Source organism: Eptesicus fuscus, chromosome 1 (assembly GCF_027574615.1).
Source record: "Eptesicus fuscus isolate TK198812 chromosome 1, DD_ASM_mEF_20220401, whole genome shotgun sequence".
NCBI lineage: Eukaryota > Metazoa > Chordata > Mammalia > Chiroptera > Vespertilionidae > Eptesicus > Eptesicus fuscus.
Window position 1 is genome coordinate 127,420,327 of NC_072473.1, and position 18,463 is coordinate 127,438,789.

Below are 18,463 nucleotides of genomic sequence, written 5' to 3' on the forward strand. Positions count from 1 at the left end.
TGCAGTGGGCCCTATAACATGAGAGAGACTTAATCTTAAAATATATTAATTCTCTAACTACCTTGAGATTAAGATTGGTGACTTAAGAAGTCTTCCCATTGCCCTGGCTGGTTTGGCTCAGTGGATAGAGCGTTCACCTGCGGACTGGAGGGTCCCAGATTCAGTTCTGGTCAAGGGCACATGCCTGGGTTGCAGGCTCGATCCCCAGTGGAGGGCATGCAGGAGACAGCCGGTCAATGATTCTCTCTCATCATTGATGTTTCTATCTCTCTCTTTCCCTTCTCCCTTCCTCTCTGAAATAAATAAAAATATGTTTTAAAAAAGAAAAAAGAAGAAGTATTTTCATTAAGAATAATAGATAGGCCCGGCCGGCATGGCTCAGTGGTTGAGCGTCAGCCTATGAACCAGGAGGTCAAGGTTCAATTCCAGGTCAGGGCACATGCCTCAGTTACAGGCTAAATCTAGTGTGAGGTGTACAGGAGGCAACCAATAAATGATTCTCTCTCATCGTTGATGTGTCTTTCTCTCTCTTCCTCTCCCTTCCTCTCTGAAATTAAGAAAAATAATATATTTAAAACAAAGAATAATAGATAAGATTTATACCTCCTAATTTCTAATATATTCCTGGACTACAGCCCTGTATTGTCTCATATTAACTCTGGAATTACATGTTTTGTTTATCTTTTCTCTCAAAAGTATAGTAGTAGTTCATTTTCCCATTTATTTGATTTTCTGGGTTTTGTTTTTAAAGTAGAATGCCCCCCTCCCTTTTTTGTAATATATTTTTATTTCTTTCAGAAAGAGGAAGGGAGAGGGAGAGAGAGATAGAAGTATCAGTGATGAGAGAGAATCATTGATGGGCTGCCCCCTGCACACCCCCTACTGGGGATCAAGCCTGCAACCCGGGCATGTGCCCATACCAGGAATCGAACTGTGACCTCCTAGTTCATAGGTCAGTGCTCAACCACTGAGCTACACTGGCTGGGCAATTCTCTGGGTTTTTTTAAAACACATCCAGGAACATGAAAATAAGTAAAAATTGAACAACTATGAACTATCAGTCTGTGTTCTAATAGTCTAATAGTTTCTGTTTGCTTCCGCTGAAGAGAACCTTAGCCTCTTGTTCAACCTATTTATTCTTAATTTAGACACATTTCTGACAATTTGGTCATCTGATTACCCAGTGTACAACAAATCAGAGGTGGCCAATTGTAACAGGTGACTAAAGACTTAAGAACCGAAAAAGAGGAGGCATCATCTGGAGTCATTTATCGTGGGGGAAACTGACCTGCATAAATCAGTACCCTGTATAAGCTCATTGTTAAAGCATGAGGCAATAATCAATGTTTGGAAAATCAAGAACAGGCTTTATAATATTACATGTATGTACCTGGCAATATGCTAAGTCAGCCCTTTGTGTGTGATACCACTAAATCCTCATAATAGCGCTAAAAAGTAAGTATTATTTATCTCTGTTTATAGATGAGGAAATAAAGTTTCAAAGGTTGGGTAGCTAGTAAGGGGTAGTGAAAGAGTTTGAACCCAATTCTCTCCAGTTCCCAATTCCTATGCTTTTTAAAAGATAAAATGGGCCCAGCTGGTGTGGCTCAGTTGTTGAACATCAACCTATGAGATAAATGTTTTTAAAAAAAGATAAGAAGCAGAGTAAAAACCAAGCAGGAATTTAACTGATCCTGAGACAAGAAAGGGATTTTAAAAATAAAAATAAGTAAGACTCAAGTCGTAGCCCTCTTCTGTGCTCTTATAGCTTCCTGTGGATTCTTCTGTCTTGGTACTTAACACACTGTCCTATCCTTTACTTTATTTCAGTAGAATCACCAAAACCGAGCCTAGGATCTGGCCCATGATCAGTATCTTAGCTTAAATGAACTTTTATGACTTAATAGTGATGCTTTTATTTTCTAGGTACATGGTTCAGTGGCCTGGAGGTCGAATCCTGCATCGCCATGAGCTAGACACTTTCCTTGCCCAGGCTGTATCTTCCCAGCTATATGAACCAGATCAACTTCAAGAACTCAAGGTGATTTGATCTATCCTTGTTTAAATTTTCTTTCATGAGCTCATAGCTTTACTTTAGGTCTTTTTTTTTTTTTTCTGGAGCTGGGGAGAAGAGTAAGTTCTACAGGTAAATGTTCTATTTACAGTAGCCAAATATGTCTAGTAATAAAATCAAGAGGTGCCTGTAGCGCAGCCAGTGTGGTTCAGTGGTTGAACATTGACCTATGAACCAGGAGGTCACGGTTCGATTCCCGGTCAGGGCACATGCCCGGGTTGTGGGCTCCATACCCCATGTGAGGTGTGCAGGAGGCAGCCCATTGGTGATTCTTTCTCATCACTGATGTTTCTGTCTCTTTCTCCCTCTCTGAAATCAATAAAAAATATTTTTTTAAATAAAAGAGGTGCAATGCCCCCATACTGATGGGTGAGGATGGACAGAAAAGGTGGATACTATACAAGACTAATAGGTTGTGGCCCATAGACCATGATAAAGTTTCTGACTCTTTAAGATACACTTCAGAGATTAATCCTGATGTCTCCTTTTGGTCTCTGAATAAATGTCCACTTTCCATCCTTTTATTCTAGTTTTATTGAGATGTAATTGATATATAGAACTATATAAGTTTAGGTGGTACAGCACAAATGGTATATACATCATGGAATGATTACCACAATAAGTTTAGCTAACATCTGTCATCTCATACAGATACTATATATACAGGGCAAAAGTAGGCTTATAGTTCTTCATATGGAAAAGAATAACATAAGAATAAACTGTATTTCATGTACTCATAAGTGCAAACCTACTTTTGCCCACCCTCTGTAATTTTTTCCTTATGGTGAGAACTCTTAAGATTTACTCTCTTAACTTTCCTATACATCATACAGTAGTGTTAGCTATAGTCATCCTGCTGTACATTACATCCCTAGTATTATTTACCTTACAACTGGAAGTTTTTGCCTTTGACCACTTTTATCTACTCCCACCTCTGATAATATCAAATCTGATCTTTTTTCCTATGACTTTCATTGGGTTTTTGTTTGTTTTTCTAGATTCCACATATAAATGAGATCATATAGTATTTGTCTTTCTCTGTCTGACTTATTTCCTGTAGCATAATACCCTCAAGGTCCATCCATGTTGTCGCAAATGGCAGAATTTCCTTCTTTCTTGAGGCTGAATATTCCATTGTGTACATACCACATCTTTATCCATTCACCCACTGATGGACACCCTCCTTTTTAAGAATACTTATTGGGTGTTAGAGAGAAGTCTAGAAAAGCATAAGAAAGAAAATAAATCCACCCCATAATGAAGGTAGGTTAGCGGGCAGGCTCCGAAGCCTGGCTTCTTAGCTGTGTGACTTTGGGCAGGTTATTTAACCTCTCTAGCTTTAGTTTCCTTTCTTGTAGGGTTGAGGATATTAAATAAAAGAATAGATGCATGCCCTAGCTCCGTGGTCGGCAAACTGCGGCTCGCGAGCCACATGCGGCTCTTTGGCCCCTTGAGTGTGGCTCTTCAACAAAATACCATGGCCTGGGCGAGTCTATTTTGAAGAAGCGGCCTTAGAAGAAGTTTAAGTTTAAAAAATGTGGCTCTCAAAAGAAATTTCAATCATTGTATTGTTGATATTTGGCTCTGTTGACTAATGAGTTTGCCAACCACTGCCCTAGCTGGTTTGGCTCAGTGGGTAGAGCGTCAGCCTGCGGACTGAAGGGTCCCAGGTTCCATTCTGGCCAAGGGCACATGCCTGGGTTGCGGCTTGATCCCCAGTAGGGGGCATGCAGGAGGCGGCTGATCAATGATTCTCTCTCATCATTGATGTTTCTATCTCTCCCTCTCCCTTCCTCTCTGAAATCAATAAAAATATATTTAAAAAAAAGAATAGATGCAAAACAGAACACTGCCTTGAGTGCTCAATAAATATTAGCTATTAATGCAGGATACCCCTCTCCCAACTTCCAGTAGCCATGGACTTTTGAGGACCCAGGATAAACTAGAATATCAAGTCTAACAAGACATGCAAAATCTTAATGTAAGTGAGGTCAACTTAGGGAAAGATGAAACACTCTAAGACAAACAGTGCATGGTTCCCTTTTATTACAAATGTAAGACCACACCTAGGAGGGGACCTTCAAGTATGTCCCCTTTTCCTTTTCAAGCCATCCAGCACACCAACTTGAGGTAACCACTGAAAATTTTGGTAGTTTCTTGCAGTGTGTGTGTGTGTGTGTGTGTGTGTGTGTGTTTGTGTGTGTTGTTTTGTTGTTGTTGTTGTTAATCCTCACTCGATGATATATTTTTCCCATTGCTTTTTTTAGAGAGAGTAGAAGGGAAGGAACAAGGGAGAGAGAGAAACATCGATGTGAGAGAGACACATCAATTGGTTGCCTCCTGCATGTGCCCTGACTGGGGTCAGGGATCAAACCTACAACCGAGGTACATGCCCTTGACCAGGAATCGAACCCACGACCCTTTGGTGCATGGGCCCACATTCTAACCACTGATCCATGTGGGCCAGGGCTCTTTCAGTCTTTTGTCATGCATTTTTTACATAGTGGAGATACTGTTTATGTAAAATATATATATATGCATATATATATATATATATATATATATATATATATACACACACACACACATATATATATATGCATATATATATTTACTTAATATAGCATATATTTTATGTCTCAAAAAATTTTAATAAATAATATTTTATATAGATGTATCATTTAATTATAGTGCTGGCTGTTTGGTTTCCAGTTTTCCTCTATTATATGTAATATTACAATTAACATTTTTATACACAGTGCTTTATTCACATTCCTACTTCCTTAGAATAGATTCATAAAAGTGGAATTTCTGAGTCAACAAATGTGAACATTTTCAAAGTGTTTTATACATATTGCTTAATTGTCATATCTCTTCCTCATCAGTTCTTTATGAGCATGCCCATTTATTTCACTGCATGCTCATCAGCAGACTGATGCTGGTGTCCCCTTTTTGTCTCTGAATAAGTATCCACCTTCCATCCTTTTATTCTAGTTTTATCCTCCTATCTAATAAAAGAGTAATATGCAAATTGACCACTCCAACACACAAGATGGCCGCCCCCATGTGGTCAAAATGGCTGCCCCCATGTGGACACAAGATGGCCGGCAGGGGAGGGCAGTTGTGGGCGATCAGGCATGCAGGGGAGGGCAGTTGGGGAGGACCAGGCCTGCAGGGGAGGACATTTGAGGGGGACCAGGCCTGCAGGGGAGGGCATTTGGGGGGGGACCAGGCCTGCAGGGGAGGGCAGTTGGGGGCGATCAGGTATGCAGGGGAGGGCAGTTGGGGGGGGGACCAGGCCTGCAGGGGAGGGCAGTTAGGGGCGACCAAGCTGGCAAGGGAGGGCAGTTAGGGTTTACTGGGCCAGCAGGGAAGGGCAGTTAGGGGTGACCAGGCCAGCAGGGAAGGACATTTAGGGGCAATTGGGCCGGCAGAGGAGCAGTTAGGCGTTGATCAGGCTGGCAGGGGAGTGGTTAGGGGTTTATCAGGCTGGCAGGCAGAAGCAGTTATGGGCAATCAGGCAGGCAGGCAGGCAGGTGAGGGGTTGGGAGCCAGCAGTCCTGGATTGTGAGAGGGATGTTCGACTGCCCTCAAGGAGTCCCACTTTGGAGAGGTTGCAGGGTGGGCTGAGGGACACACACATACACACACACACACACACACACACACACACACACACACACCATGCACAAATTTTGTGCACCGGGCCTCTAGTTGAGATATAATTGACATATCGCATGACATATTTTGGTCTTTAGTTTTTTTTAATTTTTTCTAATTTGACAAGCAAAAGAACATGGTATCTCAAGTTGGTTCTTTTTAAAGTTTCAAAGCTGATGTCTTTTTTGTTGTTGTTGTTGTTGTTGTAATGAGTATCTTTTAAACCGTCTCAGGGAAAGATGTGGATAGAAGCTGCTTGTGCAGCCAGATGTCTGTATTGAAAGATAACATGTTCAGATTTAACTGGAATAATCAGCATAACAGGAATAAGATTAAATGTAACCAATAACATGAATTTCCTAATAGGTTTTCCTTTGTGGTGGTTTCAGATTGAGAAACTGGATGCCCGAGGGATCCAGCTTGCTGCCCTCTTCATGAGTGGGGTGGACACAGCTCTGTTTGCTAATGACGCCTGTGGCCAGCCAGTCCCCTGGGAGCACTGCTGCCCCTGGATTTACTTCGATGGCAAGCTGTTCCAGAGCAAGCTCATTAAAGCGGGCCGAGAGCGAGTGTCCCTGGTGGAGCTCTGTGATGGCCAGGTACCAGCGTTGCAGGCAGCTGCTGAGAACCTTTGCTGATCTGCTGTGGGGATGAACGGGCGGGGTAGGAGCAGCACAGAGACATGGGGAGGGAGATAGCAGAAGTGGCAGAATGTGTCTGACCTTGACCTAACTTGGTCAGTGTTAGTCCCAAAGGCCCAGAGAGTGATGTGCATGTTACGGAATCATATGCTGGAAAGCTTTTTTCTTATGAACTTCACGTTTTCATATTACTTTTCTTACTCTGAGTATTTTCCCCCATGGAATCCTCAAATATACTCTGTGTCTTTCCTATAATTCTTAGAATGTCATCTTCCTTATTATTTACAAAAACTAAGTCACTTTTGCAAGTGATAATATTTTTGTAAAGGAACTATGTTTAGAAATAGAAGAGGGTAATGAAGCAACAGAGTAGAAGAAGAGGATTTTTTTTTTTACAATGAAATTTTGGGAAAGGTGAGGAGAGGCAGGGAAAGGAACCCTTAATTTCTCCTGTATCCATTTAGGGGTGGGGGCGGGGGGGGGAGGAGGGCTTGAGCTCAAGGACTAGAGCAGGGGTCAGCAAAGTACCCCAGATTCCAAAATTGGAGTTTTTATCTTCATAAAGTTTTATTGGAGCACATCCATGTTCATTCATTTATGGTGGAGTAGAATGTTTGTAACAGACCATATGGCCCACAGAGCCTCAAATATTTATCATGGGGCCCTTATCAGAGCAAGTTCATCGAAGCTCTGGGCTAGAGGCATGGACTTATAGGTCAGGATCTTTGATCCTGGGGATGGAGGAGAAGGTTGAAAGGCTTTGTTTTGTATATGTCAGGGTTTGGTTCTCTCTTTTACCTAATTCTGTTACCTCCCGCTTGCCCTGTAATGGACCATCAGTGAATACTTATTATACTAGAGGCCCGGTGCACAAAATTCGTGCATGGGAGGGGGGCGGTCCTCAGACCGGCCTGCACCCTCTCCAATCCGGGACCCCTCGGGGGATGTCTGACTGCCCTCTCGCAATCCGGGACCACTGTTTCCTAACCGCTCACCTGCCTGATCGCCCCTAACTGCTCTCCCCTGCTGGCCCAATCACCGCTAACTGCCTCTGCCTCAGCCCCCGCCACTGTGGCTTTGTCCTGAAGGACATCCGGAAGACGTCTGGTCTAATTAGCATATTACCCTTTTATTAGTATAGATTTCTTTCTTGACCTAGTCAATGTGCCTCACAAGTCCTCAACCAGAACTAGTATGATGGCAGTGCGGTGTCGTGTGAAAAGTGGGGGCTTTGGTGCCATACAGGCTTTTCTGAGTGTGTCGCCTTGACCATTTTACTCCAGGCCTTGATTCCCTTGATGGGAATAGACTTATGAGACTGTACCTAGAGTGCCCAATAAATACTGTATTTGAAACAGAGAAGTTCAAAGAATGGCAGCTGCTATTATTATTCTGTTCCTCATTTGAAGGCTGAGCTGGCAACCAAAGTGGAAAAGATGAGACAGAGTATCCTTGAAGGAGTCAACATGAACTATCCGCCGCCTTCTGCTCTACTTCCGTCACCTGCTTTTGTGACTCCCATGATGCCGTCTCTCTATCCTGTTTCATTTTATCCCCGAGCCATGGGCTCAATGCCACCTCCCCCTCATGGAAGGAGCCGGGGTTTTGCAGGTCAGTGCCTAAGAATGAGGCATTTAATAGCCTCAACCTATTTCACAATAGCCAATCCAGTAATTATTGCCGGTTATAGAATTAGCGGTGCTACATACGTCTTATCTCATTTACCATCTGTGCTGTGTTGTGGTCGTTTGAAGAGGAGCTTATTGAGATAGAGGGCTGTAACCCAGCCAGCATGGCTCAGTGGTTGAGCATCGACCTATGAACCAGGAGGTTATGGTTCGATTCTTGGTGAGGGCACGTGCCTGGGTTGTGGACTTGATCCCCAATAGGGGGCGTGCAGGAAGCTGCCAATCAATTATTTCCTTTCATCATTGATGTTTCTATACCTCTCTACCTCTCCCTTCCTTTCTAAAATAAATTAAAAAATATATATATATATATTTATAATATATATATTTAAAAGATAGAGCATATGTAATACTTTTAACAATAGAAAGGAGAGAGGTAGAGGGCTGTAGCTGGGGAAGCAAGTCCCCTGACTTCCCAGACCACTCTCCATAGAGGTGGTTGATCCCAAAGAATTTGACTCTCACCAACCAAACTCCTGAAGTAACTGGTGCAGAAACCAGGAGCCACTTAATTACCTTTGAGAACTATAATTCATGTGAGTGGGTTCTTCATGGTTGCTGGTTTGATCTCTCAGTCCTCATTAGGCAGATATACAAGAGGCTTACAGGTAGAGCGGTGACAAGTAAGAGTAAGTGACCATTGTCGGCAGATGACTGTAGCATGATGTACCCATTTCCACTCTGGGGGGTGATCTGATACATTTCCAGAAGCACAGAGCGAAGTAAGTTACCAACCATGCCCTCCCGGGTAGCAGTTTAATGGGGAAAACACACACCCACACCCACAAACATGTATAAATTATTAAGTTATGCTGACACCTGAGCTGCAGCTTAATGATGAATAGTCTGTCATGCTTAGGTAGCTCAGAAAGCTGATCCTGATAATGTAAACAACCTGTCCCCTGGTAAAACAGGGTATTTTAATGGGGACATTTTAACATGAAATATGGAGATTTTATGATCAGGTGGGAAGTCATTGCTGTGGTTTCTGTGGTTGAAGGTATTTGTTATCTGTTGCTCGTTATTTTAAAAGTAAAGCTGGAGCCTGGCCAGTGTTGCTCAGTGGTTGAACATCGACCTATGAACCAGGAAGTCACGGTTCAGTTCCCTGTCAGGGCACATGCCTGGGTTGTGGGCTCCATCCCCAGTAGGGGGCGTGCAGGAGGCAGCCGATCAATGATTCTCTCTCATTAATGTTTCTGTTTCTCTCTCCCTCTCCCTTCCTTTCTGAAATCATTAAATATATAGTAAAAATAAAACTGTAAGTTGAAGTTTGTGTTAAATTGAGGGTCACAGAATTCAATATGGATGTTTAGCTTAAAGCTCTGCTTAGATGAGCAGTGTGATATATCTGCTCTGGTAACTAACTTCCTGTTCAGTAAGGTAGTGATCAAATCTTAGAAACCTTCATTTCATCCTTTGAAGGTGACACTATGGCTCTGATCTCTCATTCTTTGCTTACTGATTTGATTGTGTCTCAGAAGACAGAGTTAAGGTCAGGTTCTCAGGAGTTCCGCGCCATTACCCCAGGTTACAGCGATGCTTAGTCTCCAGTCACGAGTGGTTCGTGAGGAGCCTCCTGCCCCCGAAGGGCTGCAAGTTTTCCTGCCCTCTTAGGACTAGCTAGCACCCTAGTCCCTTAGAATCCCACTTTTATGTAAATGAAGGGCTCTTTACTAATAACCTGCTAAATGAGAGAAGGGTTATTAATATTTGGGTTTTATCCATGAATTTAAAAAAAATTTTTTAATATATTTTTATTGATTTCAGAGAGGAAGGGAGAGGGAGAGACAGATAGAAACATCAGTGATGAGAGAGAATCATTGATTGGCTGCCTCCTGCATGCCCCCTACTGGGGATCGAGCCTGCAACCCGGGCTTGTGCTCTGACTGGAATTGAACTGTGACCTCCTGGTTCATAAGTGGACACTCAACCACTGAGCCACACCGGCTAGGCTCAATGAACTAAAATTTAAGGCTTACTAGAACTCTGTATTTTATGAATTATTCCTTCAGTGCCAAATTACGAAGTTCTGTGCCAGTAGGCTCCCACACATGGAGTTGGAATTTCCTGTTTTAAGAAGATAGGCTATCTTGTCTTGAGTTTGTTCTGGTTTTCAACTGTTGCTATTCTTACTTTTTAGTGATAAATTACTTTTAGTTTAGTTTCATTATTTTCAGCTTCATTTGGTTGCTTGGCTAATCCTCCAGGGACTGATGATACATATTTAAATCAAAAGTGGTTTTGGCCTACAATTCTCCTACAATTAGATTATAAGACATTCATTCCCTCGATAAATATTGAATGCCTGCTATTTGCCAGGCTGTGTAGTTGAAAAAATGAATCATCCACAGCCCACTTGCTGAAGTGGATGTGTACAGATCTTCAACCCTCCGTCCCTGAATTTGCTTCCACCATGACCCTTTGTTGTTATCATGGAGTCTTTATCCTAGGGAAATGGAAATCAGCCAAGTAGGTGGGCTGTAGGATCTTTTGTTACATGTCTTATCTAAGCTGCCTTGTACTTACCGCCCCTTACTGCCATTTTTCCTCTCTCTCTAGGTCTCCATCCAATCCCACCCCAAGGAGGAAAACTGGAGATTGCTGGCATGGTTGTGGGCCAGTGGGCTGGCAGCAGACCCTCCAGGGGCCGCGGCTTTGGCATGCAAGTGGTTTCTGTCGGTGGGCCAGGAAAGGGGTATGTATTCGAGTAGGTTGGTATGAGCTAGTGTCAATCAAGGGACCCTTAGGGAAATGCCCGGCTATTGAATCCTTCTAATAAGGTTAGGGGCATTAAGTATCTTTCCATGTTTAAAGCTACTTTTCAGTTTAGTTCAGGAAACATATATTAAATGCCCTGCCTTGATGAAAAAGTTTTTGCCCCTAGAGGAGGACATGGGACACAGAATAATTTGGTATAACAGAAATGAAAGGGATAGAGGTTTACACTGGGAGCACGGAGGAGGGGCATCTAACTTATAAGCGTCAAACTTCTGTAAGGAAATGAGTTGTCGACTAAGTGAAAATGGGGGTATGGGCTTTCTGTGTTTCTCATGATCACTTTTCCCCCCACTTTCTAAAGGCATGGAAAAGAACAGACTGGTAGGGGATTCAAAGGATCTAAAAAAGGAAATAAACAAGTAAGTACCTTTTTGAGATTACTTTGCTTCTGTTTGATGCCTCTTATCTTTTCAGCGAAATTGCAAGAGGTCAGAAACCTGGGACCTTTCACAGCTTCTCCTGGCATTTGATGTCATTCCCTTGCTCTCTAGCTGTCTAGTGAGGGTTAGCTGCCCAGGCTGTTTCCACAGGGCTTCAGGGTGTCATCCTCTTCACTGAGCGAGGCCACAAGACGGAAACCAGGTGTATTCTCCAGAAGACCTTTAAGGACCGTAATATGTGCGGCCAGAGTGAAGGACAAGAGTGAAGTTAACATTAGGATTGCTAGCAATATACCCGAGCTCCTCGAGGGCTACCAGGGATGCTTAGAAAACTGGACTTTGGCCTTTGCTGAATATGCGAGAGGAGGAGCTGAAACCATTCTGCTGATTCTTTTTTTAAAATATAGTATTGATTTCAGAGAGGAAGGGAGAGGGAGAGAGAGATACAAACATCAATGATGTGAGGGAGTCATTGATTGGCTGCCTCCTGCCTGCTCCACACTGGGGATTGAGCCCACAACCCAGGCATGTGCCCTGACCAAGAATTGAATCGCAGCCTCCTCATTCTTAGTATGACGTTCAACCACTGAGCCACAAGGGCGGGGCAGCAGCTCCCATTTCTTGAGTGCATACTTCCTACCACACCCTCTACTAAACATTTTACATGCGCCTCTAAATCCTCACAAGGGTCACTGACTAAAGCATACTGCAAGGCCACTTTATCGTCAGTTCTCAATCTCAAATGAGCTCTCCGGTAGACAGCCAGCCCTCAGTGTATCCATGTTCACCCCCACTGCCTGATGTTTTCTCAAAGAATACAGATTTGCTTTAATGTTACTTTGAGCCAAAAATGGAACGAGAATGGTAAGCACACACCCCCTCCCCAAAGCATTTTGTAATGCACTCCAAAGCCAGAGAGCAATAACTTTGGGATTTTTCCAAAGCTTCTCAACTTTTTCCAGGAGCTGTTCCATAAGGTAAAAGGGATTACACCTAGAAGGAAAACTGGTCACTAGGATAGGCTCCCATAAGGTAATACAGCCTTGGGGGATTGGCTATGGTTCAGGATCTGATCATTGGGCATATAGTCTAAAAAACCTCCTATTTTTGCTACAATAACAGGGAGTCCATTTCGCAGTGGTTGACTCACATTAATGAGGATCACAGAAATAGTATGTGGGCCCTGCACGGCATGGCTCAATGGTTGAGCATCCACCCATGAACCAAGAGGTCACTGGTTCGATTCTCAGTCAGGGCACATGCCTGGGTTGCAGGCCTGATCCCCAGTAGGGCGTGTGCAGGAGGCAGCCAATCAGTGATTCTCTCTTCATTGATATTTCTATCTCTTCCTCTCTCTCTAAAATAAAATTTTAAAGTATTTTTTTAAAAGAAGTTTGCTTGAGGACCTGAAATCAGAACAATAAAAGTAGCTGGCATTTAATGAGTTCTCACAGTGCCAACCACCACATATCTAAGTACTTTACAATGAGTGCTTCATTGAACCCTTACAGGAACCTATCAAATAGATAGATACTATTATTCTATGTCACACATGAGAAAACGGGGAAGACAAGGGGTGCTAGGTCACACTAAGTTTCTCTTGACTGAGATTGCTGGGGGCACTGTTATCTACTCTAGAAGTAGCCTGGGCCAGGAAGCCTTCTTACTGGCCTTGTTTTTAGGTGAGGCATCTTCCCTGGGCAGAGCTGCTGCTGCTTGCCTTGCTACCTCTCCTTTGTCTGTTCAGCCACCCTTTCTATAGAGTGTTATACACTGAGTGGCCAGATTATGATGATCTCTGAACGCATAATAATCTGGCCACTCAGTGTATATCCTATATAATAAAAGGCTAATATGCAAATTGTCTCCTCGACGAGGAGTTCGACCAGCAGGCAGGCAGGCCAACTGCCCATGTCCCCTCCCCCTGGCCAGGCTGGCCGGACCCCACCCATGCACGAATTCATGCACCGGGCCTCTAATACACACACACACACACACAGGCCAGATTATTATGCGTTCAGAGATCATCATAATCTGGCCACTCAGTATAATTTATTGTTCAATCTTATGAAGTCTGCTTACATTATAGACCTGTCTTCTTAAGAGTATTTCTAGGCCACTGGAGTTTTGTGTGTTTTCAAATTCTTAAGTCACTTATTTGTAATGGTTTGTTTCTTTGTTGGCTCCCACCCACGGGTGGCTAATTCCATTCATTGTGTGGATTTTTTGCTACAGTGGAACCTCGGTTCTCGAACTTAATTCCTTCCGGAAGCCTGTTCGAGAAGTGATTTGTTTGAAAATCGAATCATTTTTTCCCGTTAGAAATAATGTAAATTGACCTGGCTGGTTTGGCTCAGTGGATAAAGCATTGGCCTGTGGACTCAAGGGTCCCAGGTTCGATTCCAGTCAAGGGCATGTACCTTGGTTGCGGGCGTGCAGGAGGCAGCCGATCGATGTTTCTCTCATCGATGTTTCTGGCTCTCAATCCCTCTCCCTTCCTCTCTGTAAAAAAATCAATAAAATACATTTTTTAAAAAAGAAAGAATGTAAATTGAATTAATCCGTTCCAGACCCCCAAATGATTCTGTTGTAACCTTTCTTACATACAGTGCATGTCTAAGGTGTAAATAAACACGTCTTTTCTTAAGTTTATCGAACCACCCCTACTAGCCTTAAAGGAATCACTTTCAGCGTTTGGTCCAGGGATGTCCTTCGGGTCAGCATGCGGCATCTTTGTTCACGTATCACTGCCTCCGAAGTGCTGTCACTGCCTAACTGCTTTTCCTTTATCCAAATCAACAACAGACTTTCTACCTCTTCCATTGCCTGTGGCCAGTGTCTTTCACATCCTTAGCAACACTGGCATTCTTGGGGGCCTCTTTATGTTTTAAAATTGTGCTAATCCTTGATACTGATTTCGCCAGAAACAAAAAAGCATTCTCTCTTTTTGTTGCCTGAGAGATGCTTTTTGTCATGCTGAGGTATCAGCATGAAAGTGTTGTCAGGTAGAAACTTGAAGTTTTGTTCCATAGCCGAGACATTTTTTCTGTAAACAACATGGTCGAGAACCAAATTGTTCAAGAACTGAATTATTCAAGATGGGAGATGGTCAAGAACCAGGGTTTGACTGTAGTTTCATATTTTTTTCCAGGTTCTTGAGCAGTAATTCACAGTAGCCCCCATGTTGTATAGGCTTTGGAGCCAAATGATCTAGCTTTGAATCTGACTCTGCCATGTACCAGTTCTGTGACTTTGGACAAGTTGTTTAACCTCTCTGTGCCTTAGTTTTCTCAACTGTGAAATGGAGAAATTGTTATCTACCTCAGAGTTGTTATGAGTGTTAAATGAGATGATATATATTGCCCTAGCCCGTTTGGCTCAGTGGATAGAGTGTTGGCCTGCAGACTGAAAGGTCCCGGGTTTGATTCCGGTCAAGGGCACATGCCCAGGTTGTGGGCTCCATCCCCAGTAGGGGGCATGCGGGAGGCAGCCATAAATGATTCTCTCTCATCACTGATGTTTTTTTCTCTCTCTCCCTCTCCCTTCCTCTCTGAAATAAAATATTTATTTTTTAAAAATGAGATGATATATATAGTGTTTAGCGCAGAGCCTGGCACATGAGAGGTATTCAAGGAAAATTAGTAGTTATTGTTTCTAATTAACCACTAATTCAACAGGAATTAGATTTCCACTATGTATTGTATCCTAGTGGAAAGAACAAGGTCTTTGGAGTAAAACACTCTTGGATGCAAGTCTAGGCATCCTAATGACCTTGGGCAAGTCATTTTACTTTTTGAGCTTTGTTGGTCTTACACGTAAAATGAACAGAGCATCTGACATGCCCAACCACTTAGTAATCAAGTTGTTATTATTTCCTAATAACATTCATTGAGAGCCAGCACTGCACTGCAAGGTAATGCAATTCATGTCATTAGCATTTCAATAACAGTCACATTCCTGGAATTAGAAGAAAAACCAGTGATTTTTAAAAATATATCTTTATTGATTTCAGAGAGGAAGGGAGAGGGAGAGAGAGAGAAAACATCAATGATGAGCCCTAACCGGTTTGGCTCAGTGGATAGAGCGTCGGCCTGCAGACTGAAAGGTCCCGGGTTCGATTCCTATCAAGGGCATGTACCTTGGTCGCGGGCACATCCCCTGTAGGGGGTGTGCAGGAGACAGCTGACTAATATTTCTCTCTCATCGATGTTTCTAACTCTCTCTCCCTCTTCCCTTCTTCTCTGTAAAAAATCAATAAAATATATTTTAAAAAAAGAAACAATGATGAGAGAGAATCATTGATCGCCTGCCTTCTGCACTCCTCCCACTGGGGATCGAGCCCACAACCCAGGCATGTGCCCCAGACCGGAATGGAAACCGGGACCCCTCAGTCCCCAGGCCGATGCTCTATCCACTGAGCAAAATCATCCAGGATCAGTGATGTTTTTAGTTATGAAAGATTCTGAGGAATATTGCACATAGATCGCATGGTTTGTTTCCTTTCCTTTTATTTACATGTCCAGCTGTCAGCATGGAGAGCATCACATGGCAGTTAGAATAGACTTTAGAGGCTGGCTGACTTGCAGTGGAATTCTGGGCCCACAACTTAACTTTTTAAAAAATATATATATTTTATTGATTTTTTACAGAGAGGAAGGGAGAGGGATAGAGAGTTAGAAACATCGATGAGAGAGAAACACCGATCAGCTGCCTCCTGCACACCCTACTGGGGATGTGCCCGCAACTAAGGTACATGCCCTTGACCGGAATTGAACCTGGGACCTTTCAGTCCACAGGCCAGCGCTCTATCCACTGAGCCAAACCGGTTAGGGCACAACTTTCTTTTTTTTAAAAAAAATATTTTTTTTATTTCAGAGAGGAACAGGAAGGGGGAGAGAGAGAGAGATAGAAACATCAGTGATGGGAGAGAATCCTCAATTGGCTGCCTCCTGCACACCCCCTATATAGGAGATTGAACCTGCAACCCAGGCATATGCCCTGACTGGGAATCGAACTGTGACCTCCTAGTTCATAAGTCGATGCTCAACCACTGAGCCACGTCAGCCTGGCCTGATCCCACCACTTTCTAACTCTTTCTATCTGGGTGTCCTTGAGCAAGTTACATTACTCTCTCTGAGCCTCAGCTTCCTCATCTCTAAGTGGGACATGATAATATCTACCATTTATTGTCCCCATTAGTATCAGAAAAGTATATCGTAAAGCTTGTAAATGGTAGATGTGTCATTATTATGTACTGTCATTGCCATTGGATTTTAGTCAGATCCATCTGTTGTCACCCTAAGTTCTCAGGACAATAGCAGAGCGCATTAGTGTTACGCTTTGGGCTCTGTGGCGTCTTGGACGAACTGAAGGAGCGTTGAGTTCCTTATGAGTATGCTTGGCCAGGGTCAGCCAGTCTGGGATTGCCATTTGCACTGAGCATCTCTGTTGTTGATACAGGGCACTTCAGATGGAGTCTTTAAATCCCTGGAGCCTCCTCAAAGTCTGCCCCGCTCACAGGTAAATGGAAACAATGGCACATTGACCAAGGAGGAGAAGAGTGATCGCCATCTTCCAGCTCCATCCCAGTGTGCCTTATCCAGCGAGAACAGCGTGTGCGACAACGAGAGCCGCTACTTCCCCGTGAAGAACGGCGAGCAGAGCCTTCTGGGGGAGCAAAACCTGGGAACTGTGGCACGACAGAAAGAGGAGTGACAAGCCACAGATGGCTTTACCAGATCAGGAAGAGGGGAAAACATATACTTGTCTGATTTGAGGCCCACCCACGTTAGAGGAGCACAGCAATGCCTACCCTAGATTTACCCAGGACTTTGTGGCAATGTCCTATTGTAGCCATCCTTCTCCCCGCCCGGGCTTTTTCTGGGCCTCCAGACCTAGTGGTCTGCTCCTGGGGAAGGTCTGGTCAAAAATGAATGGCAACAGGACTGGCTCCTATTGTCAGCTTTAACACAAAATGCCAGTATTCTCTTGACCTCCCCCGGGAGCCTAGTAAGGTAGTGACCGCCAGGAATTAATGTCATCACATAAGGCCCTGTAATAGGAAAATTCCAGTTTTGATTTGCTGAGTCTTCAACATGATACTTGTTTATGAAACCCATGGGGTGGTAGGGACAGCTACCTACAGGGCTCCCTAACTTCCTGTTTGCTCTCTGAAGTAGTGGGGCCTTTGTATGTAACCAGTATCCACCCCCTCACTCTTTTTCCCCACTCACCAACCCCAGGTTCTTGTACGATTGCCTCTAGCGCTGGCCTGACAATCAGATAAGTAGATGTTTTCAGGGAAGTGAGGTAGTGTTGGCTATTTTATTTTATTTTATGTTTTATTTTATTTTGTATACTTTTGAAAAACACAAAAACTACCAATGGCCTTTGTACTGGGGGATTCAAGTGAGTCAGAAAAGTACTGGGCAGATTTTTCCTGCCTCTGAACTTAATGCGTTCTTTGTAAAATAGAAGATGCGGTGCAGTCCACCCACTCCCTGCTGCCCACACCCTGAAGGGGTGGGAATCAGTGTAATGAAACTGAGTACGAAAGGGAACTCAGAAGACTGTGTCTGTGTGTGTGTGTGTGCACGCGTGTATGTGTGCGTGCATGTGCGCCTTGTGTATGGGTGTGTGTGGATGTATATATGAATATGTGTATCTATATGCATACACATACCCTTTATATAAAAGAAACAGATCTATTTATCTATACATATTTTATATATAAATATATGTATATGTGTGTGCACATAACTGTATATCTATCTGTCTGTCTATGTAAATAGACAGATAGATATACAGATATGTGTATGCATGCATACATACATGGTGATGTCCCAGAGGATTTACTGAATTTCCCAGAAATGCTTCCACTGCTATGGAGTGGTGGGTTTCAAAAGACCACACTTGAAAATCCTTACTAAGTCACAGCCCATCACAATTATAAGGAGATGGGCTTTTCTCTAAAGCAGACAAAAAGTACTTTCCGGAGATTGCCTGTTCAGAACAACAAAACAGTTGGGTTGTCACAAGCTTAATCTTGAACCAAGCCCTCACATCCCATATGATGAAAACAGAAGGTTGGAATAGGATTGGGACGATTCGGGCATTTCCTTGTGTGAAGGAGCAGCCTGGATCGGAGACCGAGAGCGGGTGGGAGGTGATGACCAGGGCTTGCAGCCAATTTGGAGGAAGTCTCATCTGGAACTCCACTATCTAACTGGCCTCAGGCTA

General features: G+C 43.4%; 1 protein-coding gene across 2 annotated transcripts in view; it reads left to right on the top strand.

The window, feature by feature from the left end:
* FAM120C (family with sequence similarity 120C) overlaps positions 1 to 17,115 on the top strand; it is a 62,731-nt gene extending 45,616 nt beyond the window's left edge. The window contains exons 11-16 of one of the 2 annotated variants that reach the window (XM_054713831.1): positions 1,927 to 2,041; positions 6,124 to 6,333; positions 7,785 to 7,986; positions 10,626 to 10,761; positions 11,146 to 11,203; positions 16,685 to 17,115. In XM_054713831.1, coding sequence (XP_054569806.1) covers positions 1,927 to 2,041; positions 6,124 to 6,333; positions 7,785 to 7,986; positions 10,626 to 10,761; positions 11,146 to 11,203; positions 16,685 to 16,939 — 976 coding nt within the window. In that variant the 3' untranslated portion in view covers positions 16,940 to 17,115. The remainder of the gene's footprint in view (positions 1 to 1,926; positions 2,042 to 6,123; positions 6,334 to 7,784; positions 7,987 to 10,625; positions 10,762 to 11,145; positions 11,204 to 16,684) is intronic. The other variant, XM_054713835.1, reaches the window with a different exon arrangement.
* The last annotated feature ends 1,348 nt before the right edge of the window (positions 17,116 to 18,463 follow it).